General features: G+C 36.1%; 1 protein-coding gene across 1 annotated transcript in view; it reads left to right on the top strand.

Annotated features, from left to right (window-relative positions):
• LOC128862108 (dentin sialophosphoprotein) overlaps positions 1 to 18,321 on the top strand; it is a 76,361-nt gene that overhangs the window by 32,865 nt on the left and 25,175 nt on the right. Inside the window, exons 2-5 of the mRNA XM_054100540.1 lie at positions 7,437 to 7,666; positions 8,568 to 8,720; positions 10,338 to 10,583; positions 11,283 to 11,387. Coding sequence (XP_053956515.1) covers positions 7,441 to 7,666; positions 8,568 to 8,720; positions 10,338 to 10,583; positions 11,283 to 11,387 — 730 coding nt within the window. The 5' untranslated portion in view covers positions 7,437 to 7,440. The remainder of the gene's footprint in view (positions 1 to 7,436; positions 7,667 to 8,567; positions 8,721 to 10,337; positions 10,584 to 11,282; positions 11,388 to 18,321) is intronic.

The raw sequence follows: 18,321 nt of genomic DNA, 5'->3' as shown, positions 1-18,321 counted from the left end.
TCGAGTTTTTACGGCATTATTCTTTAACTATTAGCAATAGAGACTGAAGATTTGCATCGTCCTGCACTTAAACTAAATTAACATACCCAAAAAACTAAAAAAATAATCTATAAATTGTATTGCAAATTTTGAAATACTTTGGCAATTTTGCGATTAGTCTGAGGCGATAGTGAGGCGGTACTCATGGCCCTATCGTCCTTTGCCATCGAAAGACGAAAGAGTGGACACATTGGCGAGAGAGGCTGTGGTCTCGCCTTTAATAGGGCCCGAGCCCTTCCTTGCTATCGGGCAATACACCATCAAGGAGAAGCTTAGGAGTGAAGAGCTAGGGCTATAGAAGTTTGCTGGCACCAAACTATTTGGCTATGCCAGGCGAAATCCCTACTGCCAGGGTACAACCAAAACAGGTTTAAAAATGTCGTAACCTTTCCCAAGGATAAACTGAGAAGGCTCACGGGCATCCTGAGTTTAAAAGTGAACTGGATCTGGATGAGGTACTGTGATGAGTAGAGGGCACAAGAGGCCATGGGGCCGAAGTGTAAACCTCATACAGCATCTAAACTCTATGAACTCTATTGCATGGAAGGACAGGACCAGTAAAAATTTAGCTACATACTTGGGGACCAAATGAACTCTGTAATTTATCCTTGACTAATCTTAAATTCTTGAAAATGTTCTATTTTGACTTTGAGAAATATGTTATCTTGCCTAAACTCTCTGTCATAGGTAGCTAAATAACCAATAGGCAATAATGACGTAGTTTATTTAAATAAAAAAATTATATTTGATAATTTAATACGTCTTTTTAAACGGTTAGAAATATTTTGAATATGTGAGCTTTAGCGGGCATTCTTACGCCTCGAATATTCGCAGAAAAAGTATTTGAATGATAGAGTTGTCAGTTAGAGTCAGAGAAGAAAAAATTGGGAAAACGAAAATAGGAAATTGCTAGCAACAGAATTTTTGGAAATAAAAATTTAAACCTGCCACTTTTTTACACTCAAAAGTGAACTATTTGTGACTCTTCGACGTCACCGCTTACAATCCAAAAACATATACGAGAATTTGTGAAAAGGTTGTATTTTTGATTTTTAAATTTTAACTACCCTACGCTAATTAGTACGCTTATCTGTAGGTGTACATACATACATACATACGTCATATGTATATTCGAATACTTCATCATAGAAGCGTAGACATCGTGGAATTGAACTAGATATTGAGTGTTCTGGGAGCCAGTAAAAATGGGCGCAAATTCCTTTCCTAAATGAAGATGTATAGATTCAGATGCTGCAGGTGTACAGAAAGTGGATGTGTGTGTTAAGTGTACATATGAATATGTGCTTATATTTGCAAATGTACAGTGAAACCTCGATATAATGCCTACGAATTTTCTCCACATTTTCGTATATTGAATTGACACTCGTATGCTCATTATATCGAGGTTCCACTGTATTTGTATGAACATTTGCGCTCATGTTGGTGCCATTCAATAGCCTACAGTGGACCTTACCGAAAAGAGTTCAGTGAAAGCACATACTTACCGTTAACATACATATGTATGTATACTGGAGCATTGGGGCTGTTGATGAGGCAAATATGAGTATTGAGAGGTACAAGTTTGCGAGTATTGCATATTTAGGTCAATGTATCGGAAAAAAGGGTTTACCGCAGCCTTGCTAGGAATTGCAAGTGTAGTAGTGTGATATGTGTTTAAGTACTGGCTTCTGCATATGATAGCAGGCGTACTGGAAAGCGCAAAGAAATAGATTGAGCGTACGAAGTGTATAGTGGTGGTTGATGTTGAAAACTGCATAGCTGAATTTATGCACTCTCACTTTGGTGGCCGAGATTATGGTTTTGCTGCAAGGCGTTTATGTCTAAAACGGTTTTAGTAAAACCTATACAATGACTCGAAATATAAAATATTAGTTTGGGTAAAAAGTAATACATTAATTTCTCGGTAGATGGCTCTGTAGTGATCGATAACTCGTAAAGAATCGGTTAAACAATTTAAAGTTTCTGTTCGTTGCTAACTTGACATTTCACACTAAAATGTTTTTTTGCTGTTTCTTGCTTGTTTCATTCAGTTGTGAGTTACAGGTTGTTACAATAGAAATCAACAAAGAGAAAATTCTGTACATTTTACCGTTTTTTCTTTGATAAAGGCAAAAATGTGAGCCAGGAAACTGAAATCGTGAATGGTATTCATGGTGTCGATATTGTAACAGCTAATTTCGTGCAATTTCGGTTTCGTCGATTCCGTTCAGACATTAAATTTGATATTAAAGAGAGTTTCAATCATGTCGAAAATGTCGATAAAATCACAGCAAAAAGCGATGTTGCCCGGCATGTCAATAATCGTAGCATCGCCCAGTAGCCATCCATCCATCCGACCATCAATTTTGAGCCATTTGCACAAAATAAAAAAATTTAAATAATGGATTTATTTTTCTCCAAACTAATATGATAAGAGAAACCTCAATTTTTAAATGATTATCTCCGTTTGAAGTATGCTAGATGGAGCTATAAGTCTCTAGGTTTTATGTTAGTTTAATACCGCGGCGAAAAGACTAAACGCCATAGTTACACCAGAGTTCCCAGATGACTATTTAAAATCAATCAGCGCATTTACTAGTATTGTGGAGCAGAATTGAGAGAATACACTCGGCCTCGAATGAAATTGAGAGAGTCAGCTGCTGAGCTGACGTAATTGAGGAGTTCTGTTGAAATTTTGTTGTTGCTTTATTTTATATATATTTTATATATTGTATATTTGTTATAATATGTAAAAACATCTGTTTTCCTTCCATCATATTTTATATTATCTTATCTTTTTGCATTAACTTAACCTAACTTTTTTCAGAATTTTATTACAATACATATTTTGATATTCTTTTCTTAGTTTTCCTAGACACCTCATTTTCAATAATGTCCGATGCAAGTTGCCCTCATTATTCCACATAAATCGAATGATCGAATCGTTATGGAGGTTCCTAACTAAAGCTGGACTTCTATGAAATTCTTTCCTGGCTTTGCAAATTCATTGCATTTAGCCAATAGACTAAGAGCGTAAAGTCAATGCGGTTAACCTAGGCTTTGTAAATATAATGCAGGCTATTTTCAGGCCAAATTAGTTTGCTATTTCTCAAGAGTAGTCAGTTTTATCCAATCTATTTGGACGAGCAACCAATCTTCATTTCATATAATCTATTAACTCTCTATTTTCCTTTCTATGATCATGAACTTATTGCCTCTACCGGAGCTGATTGCATATCTCATGCTAAGGAGCCGATTTGCTCCAGAAAGTTGACAAAGCCCAAATAGCAGCCTATCCATCTTAATAATAAAGCGACGAGGTCTTTTTGAAGTTGTGGAAGATTTTCTTTCTAAATTAGTTTCAACAATTGAGTAAAATTTTGATATTATCGTTGGACATAACACAGAGCACGATTGGTACTGCTATTTTAGCTGATAATCGACTCTTTATTGCTATCAAAACCTTGCATCTTAAAGTATTTCTGAAATAATTTTGCAGTTATCCACAAGCTTTGATTCCAAGTACTTAAGGGTAGCAAGTCGTCGATCCGAATAACAAATAATAGGGTTACCTGCTGGTTTATAACCTAAGCATCAAAGCCTATACTGAAAAACTTTGAGAACTATTACTACTTCGTTTTTTACCAATTAAAGTCATGAAGATATAAATATTGCACTTCAGCTGCTGCCTATTGGTAAAAAAAAACTTTCTTGAGCGAGTCAATGAAATGAAAAAAGTGGAATAAGTAATAATTCGAAAGTCGCCTGCCCACTTGCTATGTAAGCATATATTAAATATGAGTTCGTGCCGACAACTATCAGCTCTCACTACTTTTTATACCCGCGCACACTTCTTATTCTTTTCTGTTTTTATTGTCGGGCAGTTTTTACCCTCAGAGGAGTACTAGGTCTGCATACATACATGTAAATATATGTGTATACATACCACATGCGAGTGTGTGTGCCCCATTTTATGTGTTACATTTGCCTAGTTTTTAATGGCATAGCGAATACGTTTGTAAATATTGCATTGGCCTTGCCTTAGTGAACTTGCAGAATGCATGCCCATAAATTGCGCGAAGTACCCTATAAGCAATTCTGTAGTGACTGCAAAAATAACCCACCTCTATTTAACTTTTATGAACCAATATTAACTTAGCTATAATATGAAACAGAACTTTCTCAAAATCAAAGCGCGCATATTCGGTGCATACATTTTTTTTTGTTTCTGATATATTTCTCATATTAGTTTAAAGCGCAATTAATTGTAGTTTTCTTTGTTTTGGAAAACTGTTTTATATACCTATTCGGCCGCCGTAGCCGAATGGGTTGGTGCGTGATTACCATTCGGAATTCGCCGAGAGGTCGTTAGTTCGAATCTCGGTGAAGGCAAAATTAATAAAAACATTTTTCTAATAGCGGTCGCCCCTCGGCAGGCAATGGCAAACCTCCGAGTGTATTTCTGCCATGAAAAAGCTCCTCATAAAAATATCTGCCGTTCGGAGTCGGCTTGAAACTGTAGGGCCCTCCATTTGTGGAACAACATCAAGACGCACACCACAAATAGGAGGAGGAGCTCGGCCAAACACCTAACAGAAGTGTACGCGCCAATTATTTATTTTTATTTTTTTAATTTGTTTCTTTTGTTCATTGTGAAATGGACTTCAATATCAAGTACTTGGCTCTCAGGTGGAGAAAGACTTGAGGAATGGGTTACAAATTATAACAAAAGGCGCCTATCCAAGCGAAATGCATTGGTAATAGAAATGAGAAAAGTTAATTTTTTTTTTAATTTTTAAATATGGTATATTAGTTAAGTAAAATTGTGAATTAATATAGCGGCCGGTGTTGCCGAATGAGTTGGTGCACGATTACCATTCGGTTGTGCGTAGGTTCGAATGTCCGTGCATGAAACACTAAATGAAAAAGTTTTTTCGAATAGCGTTTGCTCCTCGACAGCCAATGGTCCACCTTCAAGTGTATTTCTATTACGAAAAAGTCCTCTTAAAAGACCATCTGCCGTTCCGAGCCAGCGTAAAACTATAGTTCCCACCATTTTTGGAAAAACGCCAAGACGCATGCTACAAATAAGAGGAGAAGCGCGACCAAACACCTAGCAGAAGTGTGCTGTAGAATGTAGCAAGAAATATTTTAGTTTTTACTGAACAGATTTAATCTTGTTTTATTGTCCGTAAATCGTTATCAAATATGTATGGAAGTAAATAGTTTTTGTTGACCAAGCTATTTAATTCTTCCAATAAAGCATAAAGAAAACGCTTTGGCAAAAAAAATAACATCTTTGTGTAATTAGGAAAATTAGGAAATTCTCGTGTATTTTACCATGTTTTATTATGAGTTAGTTAATAGTTGAGTTACGCCTTACACTTAGCACTTTAACATTTGGAACTCTCTACACTCTACACTATTTTTCTTTTCTTATTATCTTTATTATTTTTTTACGTTCATAGACTAACAAAAACCATATTAGTTCAAAAAAATCAGCAAAACTCCACAAACTTTTCATCCTAATTTCACGATTTTTAGTTAAAATTTCTAGAAATATTTTGGGTAGCAATTTTATAGCCCATTAAATTCCAATACACCAAAGTGCATGCTTCAAGTTGCCAAAAAACTTCTTTAATTTTTACAATTTTTTAATCCTAGCATCAACCACCTCTAATTGCAATGCCGTTAGATTAAGTACAAGCACATTAAAAGTTAGCTGAGTTGCCGGCAGGGTACCCATATTTGTACATACAAGCATATATTTGGAGACATTTATGTACATACATATATGGCATTGAACTTGAAGTGGTGGGTACGCCATAAATATTTGTATCTTTTGTCTCTTCCTTCTTTCTTTATCAATTTAACGGCCATATATTTGAAGCCTTTTCCTTTTTTATGTAACGCTCGAAATTCCATTCATATATCTACATACCTATAATAATTCGCTGAAATACCATGCATACTTCCTTAGCATAGTGATTTTTTTATTTAATCTGCATGAAATTACCAAAAAATATATTTTTAGCAGCTAACCGAAATTCATAAAATTTCGGAATTTTTTCTGTGAAAAAAAAAATATTGTCTGAATACGAGTTTACACGGCTCACAATTATTTAATGTTTATCGAAAATATCAAGTTGCAACGAACACAGGTTTGTCCAGAGAAGTTGGCATGCTAATCACTGTTCAGCGACGATTTCGTTCATTGCACGTGTAATTGGCTTAATATGGATTAAGTTCTGGATGCGGACATCCTCTACTAAACAGGTAGTGACTGGTTTTGACGTTTTGTTATTGACAAATCGTCAAATCACAATTTTAACAGCAGCCATTCATAACTTGCGGTGATTCGTTCTAATTTTATTGATGATTTTTACACGCCCTTGAATAAAAAAAAGAACAGAAATCGGCCCCTCTAACTATAAATTGAGAAAAAGTGGTTGTACATGCATAAAAAAAATATTATTTCTAAGTAATATTTAAAATCGTATACCTCGAAACCCTATTATCAAATTAATCAAAAATTATATATATTAAATAATATTGCGCTTAAGTATCTCGAACGCCTTCCCTGGTAACCCTCTCTATAACGAAGCTATGCTTAAAAGAAAGGTAAAATGCATTTCTTTGCGGGCTTGCTGACACCAAGGTAAAATTTTTACTGCGATTGTAGCAGAATATTTCACACTAGTCTCCAATGAAAGTTGGCCTCAGAGCTGTTGATATAATGGAGAAGATTGATGGGATTTAGGTTGAAGCACTGCCCCAGGCGCACTGCCCCCCAGTCACCTTAATCGTCTAGCTGCCAAACCCGGACGTTTACAGAGAATGTTTCCTTCTCTGAAAGGTCCCCACAGCTTCTGCATTAGGGATTAAATGGTAACCCTAGCTTTTCCGTGTGTGTGGCGATCATCCAGTCACCGGTAAACACAGCTACGAGTTTGGAAGTTGAATGGCGAGGAGTCCAAAGGACTTTCTGAGCCATCCGTATATTGTACTGGGGCCAAAGGGTTTTCCAAATAGCACATGAAGAAATGAAGCTCCATCTTTTCTGCGCTTTCCTGAGAAATAATTTGTGCAGTTCCCCTTTAACAACTGTCAAGGGGATGTCGATACCCGGGTAGGAGGTCTCTGAGGCCGATTCAGTTCCCTTCCTCGCAAGCTCATCAACAAATTCATTTCCCTCTATGTTATTATGTCCTGGAACCCAGATTAGAGAAATATTACCTGCACACCCAAGACGTACCCGTGCACTAAAAATACGTATCATTCATATACGCAAATACACTTCAGAATTATCAATACATAAATATATACATCACTCATTTTAATTCAGAGCAAACCAACTTGACTTTAATTCTTGCCATCTGCTTTTATCTATCTTCCAGCACCATGAAATTCGTACTATTACTTTGCATCCTCAGTGCTGTGCTGCTGCAAATTCAAGCATCTCCCGTACAATTGGTCGAACGTCAGGAGCGTGCCATTGCGCGACAACAAGCTGTCAATGATGTAGCGCCCGCGGCAGCGCCGGCCGATGATGATGATGATGATGACGATGATGATGACGATGACGATGACGAACCCGACCTAGGTGATCTTGTGGACGATGATGATGGTAAGTAAAGAACCAGCAAAGGCGTTTTCTCCTTGCTAAATACCACAACATTTCTCACAAATCTATTACCTACACATACTTATGCAATTTAACACAATAGCAATACAACAATTACCTAGTTTTTGGCTTAGCAAATGAGCAAATTGAATTTAGCCATTTGTGGTTTCTCCACCTGCACCTTCACCTCCAACTCTACCTACTTCGGACTCTATCTACTTCATCAACTACTCATCTGTTCTGCAATTCGAATTTTATAGCACCGCTGAAGACTTTGGTGACTTCACGTAAATTGATTTGCTTGTTTGGTTTTGCATTTCTGCGGCGTTTACGGAATTTGTGTTTCTCTACTTTGTTTCTTCTTTTTTTACTTCTTGTCTTGCTGTTCAAAACAAATGTGCACGTATTCTGCCAGCTATCACCAGTGAGTTGCGGTGTTTTTACAATAGAAGAGCAGCACGATTTTTTGTTGTTGTTGTGAGCTCGTTCTTATACTGATTGTATGCTATTGTCAACTTGATTTTCAACTTTACACTGAACTGAACTAAACTTTCAACCAGCGCAATTGTTATCACCAGCACCACTTTCGTCAGCACATTTTCCTCATTTTCTGTTTCTCGATATCTAAGTAAATATGTTTGTACGTACATATGTATAGATGTAGCGGCGCTAGCAGCACTGTCACGTAAATGTGCACGCACCGTCACTTGACTGTCATGCAACCAAAGCTACAAAAAAAAAAATGTTAGCGCCAGCATTGTTTGGCATTTGGTTCGCATTGACTGAATGAATTTTATTTGTTTATTTGCTTTTCCATAACAAATTTTGTTCTTTTATTTCCATGTGTTCTCTCTCTCTCTCGTATGTGTTCTAAAAACAGTTGTATTTCTTTCGGGGCTTTCAGATGATGACGACGATGAAGAGGACGATGACGACGAGGAGGATGACACGCCACAGGGTCAGGCGGCGCCAGCGGCGGCTGCTTCTGGCAGCGATGATGATGAGGATGACGACGATGACGATTATCTAGATCGTTTGTTCGATGATATTCTAGGTGGTACGTAAAAAAAAAGTATCTTCGATTTGAAATCGGTGCGATTTGCAAACAAATTTTGCATATTTATAATGGAAGTCATAAACAAACACACATCTTTTTAGTGGCAATGCCAATGATTTAGTGGCAAGTTTTTAGCTTTTTGTATGAGAATCTCGCAAATAGGTTTAGCAAATCGCACTGATTTCAATTCATAAGATGTTCCGAACATGTCTGTATATTAAATAAAAGAGTTAAGTGGAATAGTTATTTATAATTGTTACTCTTTTAATAAAAAAAAAAAAAAAAAAAAAAAAAATAAATAAATAAATAAAAGAATGTAGGTAAAGAGAGGAAAGGTAGTGCGTAGGCAGCGAGACAATTTACCAAGCAATAGGCCAATTTTATTACGATGGTGGGTCAATACGTACTTAAAATCTGAAATAAGAAAAACCCTATTCAGCTAAAGAAAAAAAAACTATTTACTTTTGAATGTATTCTCTTCAATTCAATATGTGTACATATGTTTGAGCTCAATAACATACGATTGCTTGAGGCATCTGAAATAGTAATTTTTTCATTGACAGTCTCCTCTTTCCGCTCCAAGTTTAAAGCTGAGCCATTTTTTTCCTACTGAGATAACAGGAAGGGATCACCATTTTCAAGGGAATCAATGTGAAAGGCATGGTGAATATTCCAAAAAACTGTCGTCACTGGCTGGCAGACCCAACTCTGCATTTTTCGGCCTCGATCCACTACTAAAAGTCTACATATTGAATATTCCCGATATCTGGCGTATTGTAGCAAACATACTCGTATATTTATGCATGTCTCGTTCACGGCTACCACCCGCCACAAAAATTTGTTCAACTCTAACTTCAGTAGCGTGGAAGGTAAAATCCCCATGCAGTTGGTTCTACATTACAACAACATTGTACGAATAACCTGAAGCCGTTAATATTTCGGTAAGAAGTCATATATTCATTTTTGAGAATCTCAGATTTCTAGATTAGGTCACCCTCAACTTGAGGAAACAGGAAATTCAGTGGGGTTTGGATGTTTGGACTCGATTGCTAAAGTCTTGTCTCATCTTGAAACATCGAAAAAAAATCTACTTATTTATAGGTATAGGGTCCTGGGAACATATGACTCTGTCACTCATGCTACAAGTCGGCAAAAATCGAAAGGAAATCTAAAGATGAGGAAGAATCAGAATTCATTCACTCTGCGCGGATGGCCCGCAGAATGCGCTTTAGTCTTCTGAAGGGTAAATTTTCCGTGGCTCTGGTAAACTTAGGCAAAGTCTTTTGGAACTTACGATCGAACACGATGATTTAAGGACATGATGGGATAGGACCGTGTACATATGTCCGACTAACTACTTTTTAAGTGCTGTGGGTCTACTCTGTAATGTAAATTATGGCCTTAACCCGATTTGATTCCAGACAAATATGAGTTGAAGCTTGGTTTGAATTTTCTTCCAAAAATAAAATGACATTTAGCATCAAGTTAAATAAAGTTTTCAGATTTAACTGATTTTCCTGTGAAAAGGACTCGTGTCTTCCATATAACCAGCAGCAAATGCGCTCTTATTAATTTTGCAAAATACTATATTAACTAAACACACATTTTTTCTCGCAGATGAAGATGATGAGGATGACGACGATGAAGATGCCAGTCCCGCCATTGCAAGCGCACCCGTTGCCGCTGCGCCCGCGGCACCAGCTGCCTCTCTAGACGACCTTGCACCCGTTGGCCAATCAGCTCTGACTGCTGGCATTTCAGATGGTGTCGATTTACCTGCCGAAAGTGCCAATTCTGCCGACGCAATAGCTTCTGGAAACTCAGCGGATGATGCCATTGCTGCTTCAAGCAACAACAACGAAGGTGAACAAAATGTTTTTTACGATGAAGAAGTTAGTAGCAATTTTGTAGAAGATGGCGGTAGTTTAGAACCAATAATTGATCAAGACGTAGAAGAAGTTGAAGGTAGTATCGTTGAAAATAGCGATGGTAGCGATGTTGTTAGCGATAGCGATAATAGCGGTAATATTGCAACAGATATTGCCGGACACATCACCAATACAAAAACGAATCTCATTACAAATCATCATACAAATACAAAAATCCATAATAGTCAGACACCATCAAAATCGACATCCACGTCACAGAATCTCAATCAAATTCATAATCATAACAAAAATTCGCTAAAAAAAACACACATATCAACAGCAACAACAACATCAGTAACATCAGCAAACACGCAAACAATAAAAAAGACTACACCTAATACAAAAACAAATGGTAGTGGTAGTGATAGTCAAAATAAGAAGCAACAGCTGACAACGCAAAGCGCCGCCGGAGTACTCGTAAATGCTGTGGCTGCTGCTAATTCGGCTGCCAAGCCTGCGACCAGCATTGAGGCAGCAGTAGTCAATCCAGCGGTTGGCGTAGCAGCTGGCGTTTCTAATTTGAATAACAATAATAGTTTAATTAATAAAGTTGATGAAAATGATGATGATGATGATGATGATTACGATGAGGAAGATGATGATGATATTGATGATGGAGTCGCTGATATTGCAGGTGCCATAACAGGTGATGACGATGAAGATGACGAAGCCGATGATGATGATGACGACGACGATGACATCATTGGTGACAATGTCATTGAAGCAAGACGTGAAGCACGTGAGTCCAAAAATCAATCAGCCACTAAGAAACACGTAGCAACAGCTAAGGCCAAAAAATCAACAAGTGCTTTGAAGAGCAAAAAGGCTCTCAAACAATAGATTATGCCAATGAGTTTGAAAAAGAAATTAATTTATTGAAACAAAAAAACACACACACAAATGGACTTGATCATGCGTAAATGTTGAGAATTAATTACGGAAATTAGTGCAAATCGAGAAACGGCATTGAATAAATATTATTAGATAATAGAAATGAACTACGGATTCAAGACGATTTTTGTTACGCCTTGTCGCTTAACGATTGCAAAAAAAAAAATGTTGCTCAGAAAATTTCGTAAATTTTTAGTCCTTATTTTCTCTTCCTACACAAATTTGAGTTGTTAAGAGTTTGGTGCTAGTCAAAATAATAACAGTAAATACGTTGCACAATGGCACACAACAATACAAAGCAGCCAAATTAACTTAATATTTCATTGAAAAGAACAAAATAATAATTATTACAATATAATAATTGTAAAAAGAAATAGGAACAACAATAAATGTAAAATAGAAAAGGTTTTTTATAACAAATTTGAATGGCTGCTTTTCCATACACTGCACTTGTTCGTACATAACGTTTTATAAAAAAATTGTTTTCAAGCACAAACGAAAATTTGTAAAAACTAAAATCTTCAAATATGCCAAAAGCAAGCACAAAATTGTTGAGCAGGGTTAACGACTAAGAGCCGTTGGCTAGCCACCAGCGTACGCTAGTTAGTCGCTTGCCCGCGCCAAAAAGAGACATAAAAACAGAAAAAAAGAAACCGAAAATGCAAAATATTTTAGTTTTTAGCTTAATTAATTAATTTATTTATTTTTGTAAATTATTTAATTATTTATTTATTTATTGTTTTTCGCTCTATAAGTCTTTAAGTACACATTGTCTGTCTATTTGCTAGAACTAAAATGAAAAAAATACTAAAAAAAATAAAATTGTAGTTTGTAATCTTAACAATTTAAACTGGTTCTCCACTGTTTCACTATCATCCGTGCATACTTAAATATAAATATTACTAATTTCATTAAATGAACTGTTTTTGTAAAAAATAAAATCACATTTCCTCATTTATATTTCTGCGCTCGCCTCGCTTGCTTACGCTCTACTTATGGCTCCTTCTTTCTAATGCAAAGAAATCTATTATATTTACTCCTTTCACTCGCTCACATACTCTCATACTATGCTTTCCTTTCCTCGCACTTGCGTTCACTACTCGCTGATTATAAATATTTTATATTAACGCGTAAAGTAGAAAATCCCATGCGATAGTCTGGGCGTTGAAATAATTGCATATGCACTTATTTATATGTGCGTATGTATGTTTATAATTCCTTAAAATTGTATTATGGGATCTAAACTGACACATACATACATATAGAGTGCAATAAATGGGTTGTTGGTTCGAGTGCCAATACAACGCTTGAAAAGAATCAAATAGCATGCCAAATATGTATGCCCCATCTCGAGCACACATACATACATTTATTTTACCCTCGCTTGGCTGCCCGCATCCACTTGTGATCATTATCAGAATCAACAATTTGTTGAAAAATGCAAAATTAATTTTTTTAAATCACAAAATACACTTCATTTTAAATTCCAATACGAAAAATCATCATAAATCAGTCAAAAATGCATTGCAGGCGAGCGCAGCGCATTCTTCCACCCAGTGGTTCCAAAGCAATTAAATTAATAGTTAATCATCTGGATACAGTTCAAAAATAAAATCCAAAAAAATAGTTAAAATAAAAAACTAAAAAATGCATCACACTTTGTTTATCGAAGATAAGTGAAAAAGTCAATAAAATTTTTATTAAAATGTTGAAATTTTGTAAAAATTACAAAAAAAAATCTGGCGTTTTATTTCATTTGAATTAGGTGCATGCTTTATTGAGGTAGACTTAGTGCAAGAATAAATATTTTCAAGCGGTGATTGGCACCAGAACCGAGTTTTTTGGTTTGAAACTTAACTTATCACTTTGTTGGTTGCAAATATGGTTAAGGTGCTGAAAACAAAAAAAAAAAAAAAAAAAAAAAACGAAGTAAAAGTATATTGGTCACGGTGATCTTAACTTAGATATAAGTATGCAATTATTCTTATGGAAGTGGTATCAAAAAGTAAGTGATCCCTTCATGATCACTTTTTAATCACCGATCAGTACGAATATAACCCAATGCAATGTGTGGATCTTTTTTTTTTTTTTTTTTTACGAGGTGTAAAAGCAATCGAAAGCTTTAGTCAGTGTGGGACTTTAACACCACTAAAAGCACCTCAAGTCCGTTCATCCTACAGGGATACCGTTTTGGTAATTACGTCTGGAGGCCGTCGTGAGCAATAAGCTCAATCGTCAGTTATATTCGTCTACAGTTCGTCTTGCTGCTTTTTATCAATGCGACAGTTGTGGTTGCTGCCGCGTGCGTCTTGCGTCATTCCTTCGCCTCCAATCAATGTTGCGAAGTTCCACGATAATTCGAGTTGCAGAAACTTGCACTAGCCTCCATTTTTCATTCGACTCAATCATTTGTGGGACTAGGCTAATGGGAGTCAGAAACATACCAGTTGTTCTTGATAGGGCCTCGCGTTCCTTAACGAACCTGCTACAATAGAAGGCCACATGTTCGACCGTCTCCTCTTCGTCCAAGCACTCTGGACAATAAGGGTTACGGGGTTAAGGGTTACAGTTAAGTCTAGGCGATGCAGATATTTTTGGGAACATCCGTGCCCACTTAATAGCTGTGTTAGGAAGAAATCAACGTCTCCGTGTTTCAACCTATGCGTCCACCGGCCTTTTGATGACTGGTTCCACTTTGATTACTAGCCAGCTATCGAGGTAGAACGTTCTGCTTGTTTGAATTCGTCTGTTAGCTTCATACCTTGCGAGCTGTGCAACCTCTTCTGTAAGTTTGCCCGGATGTTTATAGGCATTTTACTAGCTATGACGCAAATTACATCGTCCGACACCGCTCGATAGGCACATGCGGTACTCAACACTCTTAGGTCTTGAGAGATAGTTCAGTGGAGACAGACAGCAGAAAATGGTCGGAATTTTTTACGCTGGGTATGGGCTATGCCCATAGCGTACACTGCATTCAATTACGTTAAATTACTATAGCACAGGAACTTATTAAAATATTTTGACCATTTATATGCTTCTTATTAACTTTTAATACTTTTTTACGAAAACATAGTTCATTTGCCAACAAAAACCATATAAAACCGAGTTTCAAACTTTGTGCAAATTAATAAACAATTAAATGAACTTTCAACAAAATTTCACATTTCTCAATTTTTAGGGCGCGTAGTTTTATAGCCCATTGAATTTTGGTATAGGAAAAGAAAAATTTCAACTAGCTCAAAAATCCATTTGATTTTTAACAAATCTTTATTTCTCTCATTATTTCTCTTCGTTTTCACTCACTGTTAACTATAGATAAGTTAATAAAATATCTCACTTAGACCCCAAGGGTGCATTGTGTTGGCAGTGCTGGTGTTCGGAGTCGAAGGTATCATTTTATACAATCTAATTCATAGTGCATCTCTTCGCGATTTTTAACAAGTCATTCAGCCTTTTGCCAACAATTTCCTTCAAGGAAGAAAAATATGCTGATCCTAGGCACATTTTTCGAATCCTATAGAGAGCAGGGCAGTGGTAAAATAGGTGTTCCCTAGAGTCTCTAGCATTCGCTTCGTTGCATGCATTACACGCATCACTCTGGACTAATTCTAATTTGGCTGCTAGAGGTGGTGTGAGACAGTGTCGCTCAGTACTTCAACTAATATTTTACAGTCTTTTCTAGACAGTGATAAAATAAAGTTTGCAGTTTTGGTATTTCAAGTCTTAAGCATTATTTTGACAGTTTTATATGAGGTTGAGTGTTCACATATCAACTGCATTTCCAGAGCTAGTTCTTCATTTAGTTTTGTTTTCAGAAAGTAGAGTGATGTGAATATGACTGATGTGCTCAATAGCGGCAAGCGAATATTTGCCTTAGCGAGCTCATCAGCTCTCTCATTTCCTTCAATTTCTTAGTATCCCGGCATTCAGTAAATACTGAGCTGCCCGTTTACGTAGAGCTCCTCTGTTTTGGATCTCCATTGTAGAATGCGTTCTGAGTTAGTACAAGCAGCCATAACTTATCTGCTTCACTATCAATGAAAATGTTTGTGTGGGCATTACGAGGAGTTAATTCCAGAGCTAATTCAGTTGCTTTTGTTGCAGCATAGATTTCAAACTGAAATTGCGAACAAAAGACAGCGAGATCTACTCCTTCCGCCACTTTGAACCCAACTGTAAATAAATTGTGTGAATGCTATTTGGATCCTAAACTTTTCTGACATCCATTTTTCCCTATAAAGGCGCTAGGTTTTTTGCCAAATTTAACTCGTGGAATCACTTAGTCTAACCTACCGTTCGAATCCAGAATAATGCTGTGATCAAAAAGCCTCTGTGAGAATTGTCCTGACATCTTCAGCCTTAGAGCAGATCTTTCGGTTGAGTTTTTTACTACTAATTCGATTGGATGTGAGTTAAGACTTCTTTCTAATGATCGCCATGTATATCCAATGTGTGAGTTGAGGAGATAAGCCTCAAGTCTTACCGAGCATTCTGGTTTGCTTTCAACAACACTGCCTATGTATTTAGTCGACGTTTTTGGTGTCAACTTAACTCTTCCCAGCCGCGAAGGTGACCAGTTAGGAATCTTGTACTTCCTTGTTAGGAGTACTAAGTCCGCTTTGCCTACATTTACTTCCAGTCCGACCATTTCCGTCCACTAGCAGATCTCTTTAAGGGTGAAGTTGATCTATATTTTATACTCATTTTATCATTATTTTTCTTACATCCCTTAAGAACTCTCTATGAATTCTTACTTAGTCCTTTGTGACAGTTTGCAACACGCAAATTTGAAGCTTGAAGTGTCCCAATCAACTTTCAGGATCTAAAATAAAAAAAAAAAAATTAAATAAACTTTTCTCGGTTTTAATCACTATAAAATACAATCATAATTCTGAATAAGTGCTGGTAATTACTCGTAAAAAACTCGAAGTGCGCAAGCCAATGCGATTTAGATGTCTCGTACTCTTGAAATGTCCGTCGCAACACTTACAATTCGGTTAAAAGTGAAAGAAAACAACTTCCGTAATCATTAATATTTTGACTGACAAAAAAGAAACACTTTTTCAGCAGTTTTTAGGATATACGTACTTATATACCCGGCGCATGTTTCCTGTGAAATTTCTTAGTCGAAAACATTTGGAGCCACACAAAATTGTAACTTTTCAGAAGGTTTTTTACATCCTGAACTCAGAACTGCCATAGCGCGTTGTATTCTGGTTTTAACTAAAAAAAACACATTTTTTCATGTCTATAAATATTTGAAGTTATGCATGAGATATCGAGATTTATAATTTTTAAAGAGCATAACGGTATTGCAGGTAAAACTCTGTCTCAGCGAAACTCAATACGACAAGTAAAATATCTGTATTTATTGTCCATACTCAGGTTCTAAGGTACTTTAGTTGTTAATTCAGTTATTCTTTGTTAGGCCACTGGTCGGATAGCATTCAGAATCTATGCTATATGAAAGGTGGGCGTGGTTTTTGGAGGATTTCAATTATTTTTTAAGCATGTTTTTGGAGATTAAATGCATTATATACAGCAAGTTTGGTAGAACTTGATAAAGAAATTTCATAGATATACAGGGTCTTAAAAAGGGAGCAAAAAAATTGAAGAAAACATGGGTCCGCAAACTAACTGTTATGGTATTTGAAACATTTAGGTATGCATCTTTATGTCTATGCATTCGCTGGCGTCAGCTGTTATTTCAAACAACAAATATAAACAACCGTTATAATATCGTAGTGCATCAGTGCTCCCGAGTATAAAAATTACCTTATTTACGAGTACACGCAACCTGTGTTGCTCTAATTTCTGGTTATTAAAAATTCTTTGCAAAAAGTTTTCGCTAAGTTGCCAAAGTACGCTGACGATGTTGAAATAATTCAAATGAAAATTTAAGACAACCTGCGCTTTCACTGATTGTTTGAATTTGTTAATTGCCCTAAATGCCCGGTTTACTGAAGTTTTTTTCTCAATATGCCAGAAAGTTTCGTATTTTGTTTTTCATTTGATACAATTTTTTTCTTTGTTTTTTTTTTTGTTTTTTTTTTTTTTGTTTTTTTTTTTTTTTTTTGCTACAGTAACGTTTTATTAGCAGAAATTCCATTGGAGCTGCGTGAAAAGTGGCAATTAAAAAGTTTTGGCTCAACAGCCAATAAATGTAAAATATCAAGTGGCTATGTATATATACGTATATGTTTCCGTGTTGTAGTGTAACTGTATATCTATGTGTATATGTTTGTACTAGGGAAGATTATTCGATTTTAAAGCACAAATATATAAAAGGTTCGGTGAATTATGAAATTTGAACTGGGAATTTTGTGTAAATTTCTTAAGAAAATTCAACTCACAACTTTCGCTTCATCTGCTCTATAGTACTTGAATTTGTTATATCAAAATTATTATATTTAATATAAGAAATATAGAAATACGCACTCGTCCAACTAAAATTACAAATTTTCAACAAACACACATTCCTCATACCTACATATACATATGTGTTTGTAGTTGTTCATGTACTATGTATAATCACGTATCGAATAACAGTTACGGACGAAAGGTTCCCGAAGTTCAAATTGCTCTTAATCGAATTACTTTTCTGACATACTAATCATAAACTTACGCTGATTAGTACCACCGATGCCTTATGTGTTTTGTACAGGACATATATAAGTATATGTGTGTGTGTGTACCAACTTGATCAAAAATATGTTCAGAATATTAAAAATACAGATTTATTCCCCAAAAATGATATCATCGCTTTCAAAGTGCTATCC

Source organism: Anastrepha ludens, chromosome 4, assembly GCF_028408465.1.
Source record: "Anastrepha ludens isolate Willacy chromosome 4, idAnaLude1.1, whole genome shotgun sequence".
Taxonomy (NCBI): Eukaryota; Metazoa; Arthropoda; class Insecta; order Diptera; family Tephritidae; genus Anastrepha; species Anastrepha ludens.
Note: the sequence above shows the minus strand (reverse complement) of the source record. Positions and strands in the feature narration are given on the sequence as shown.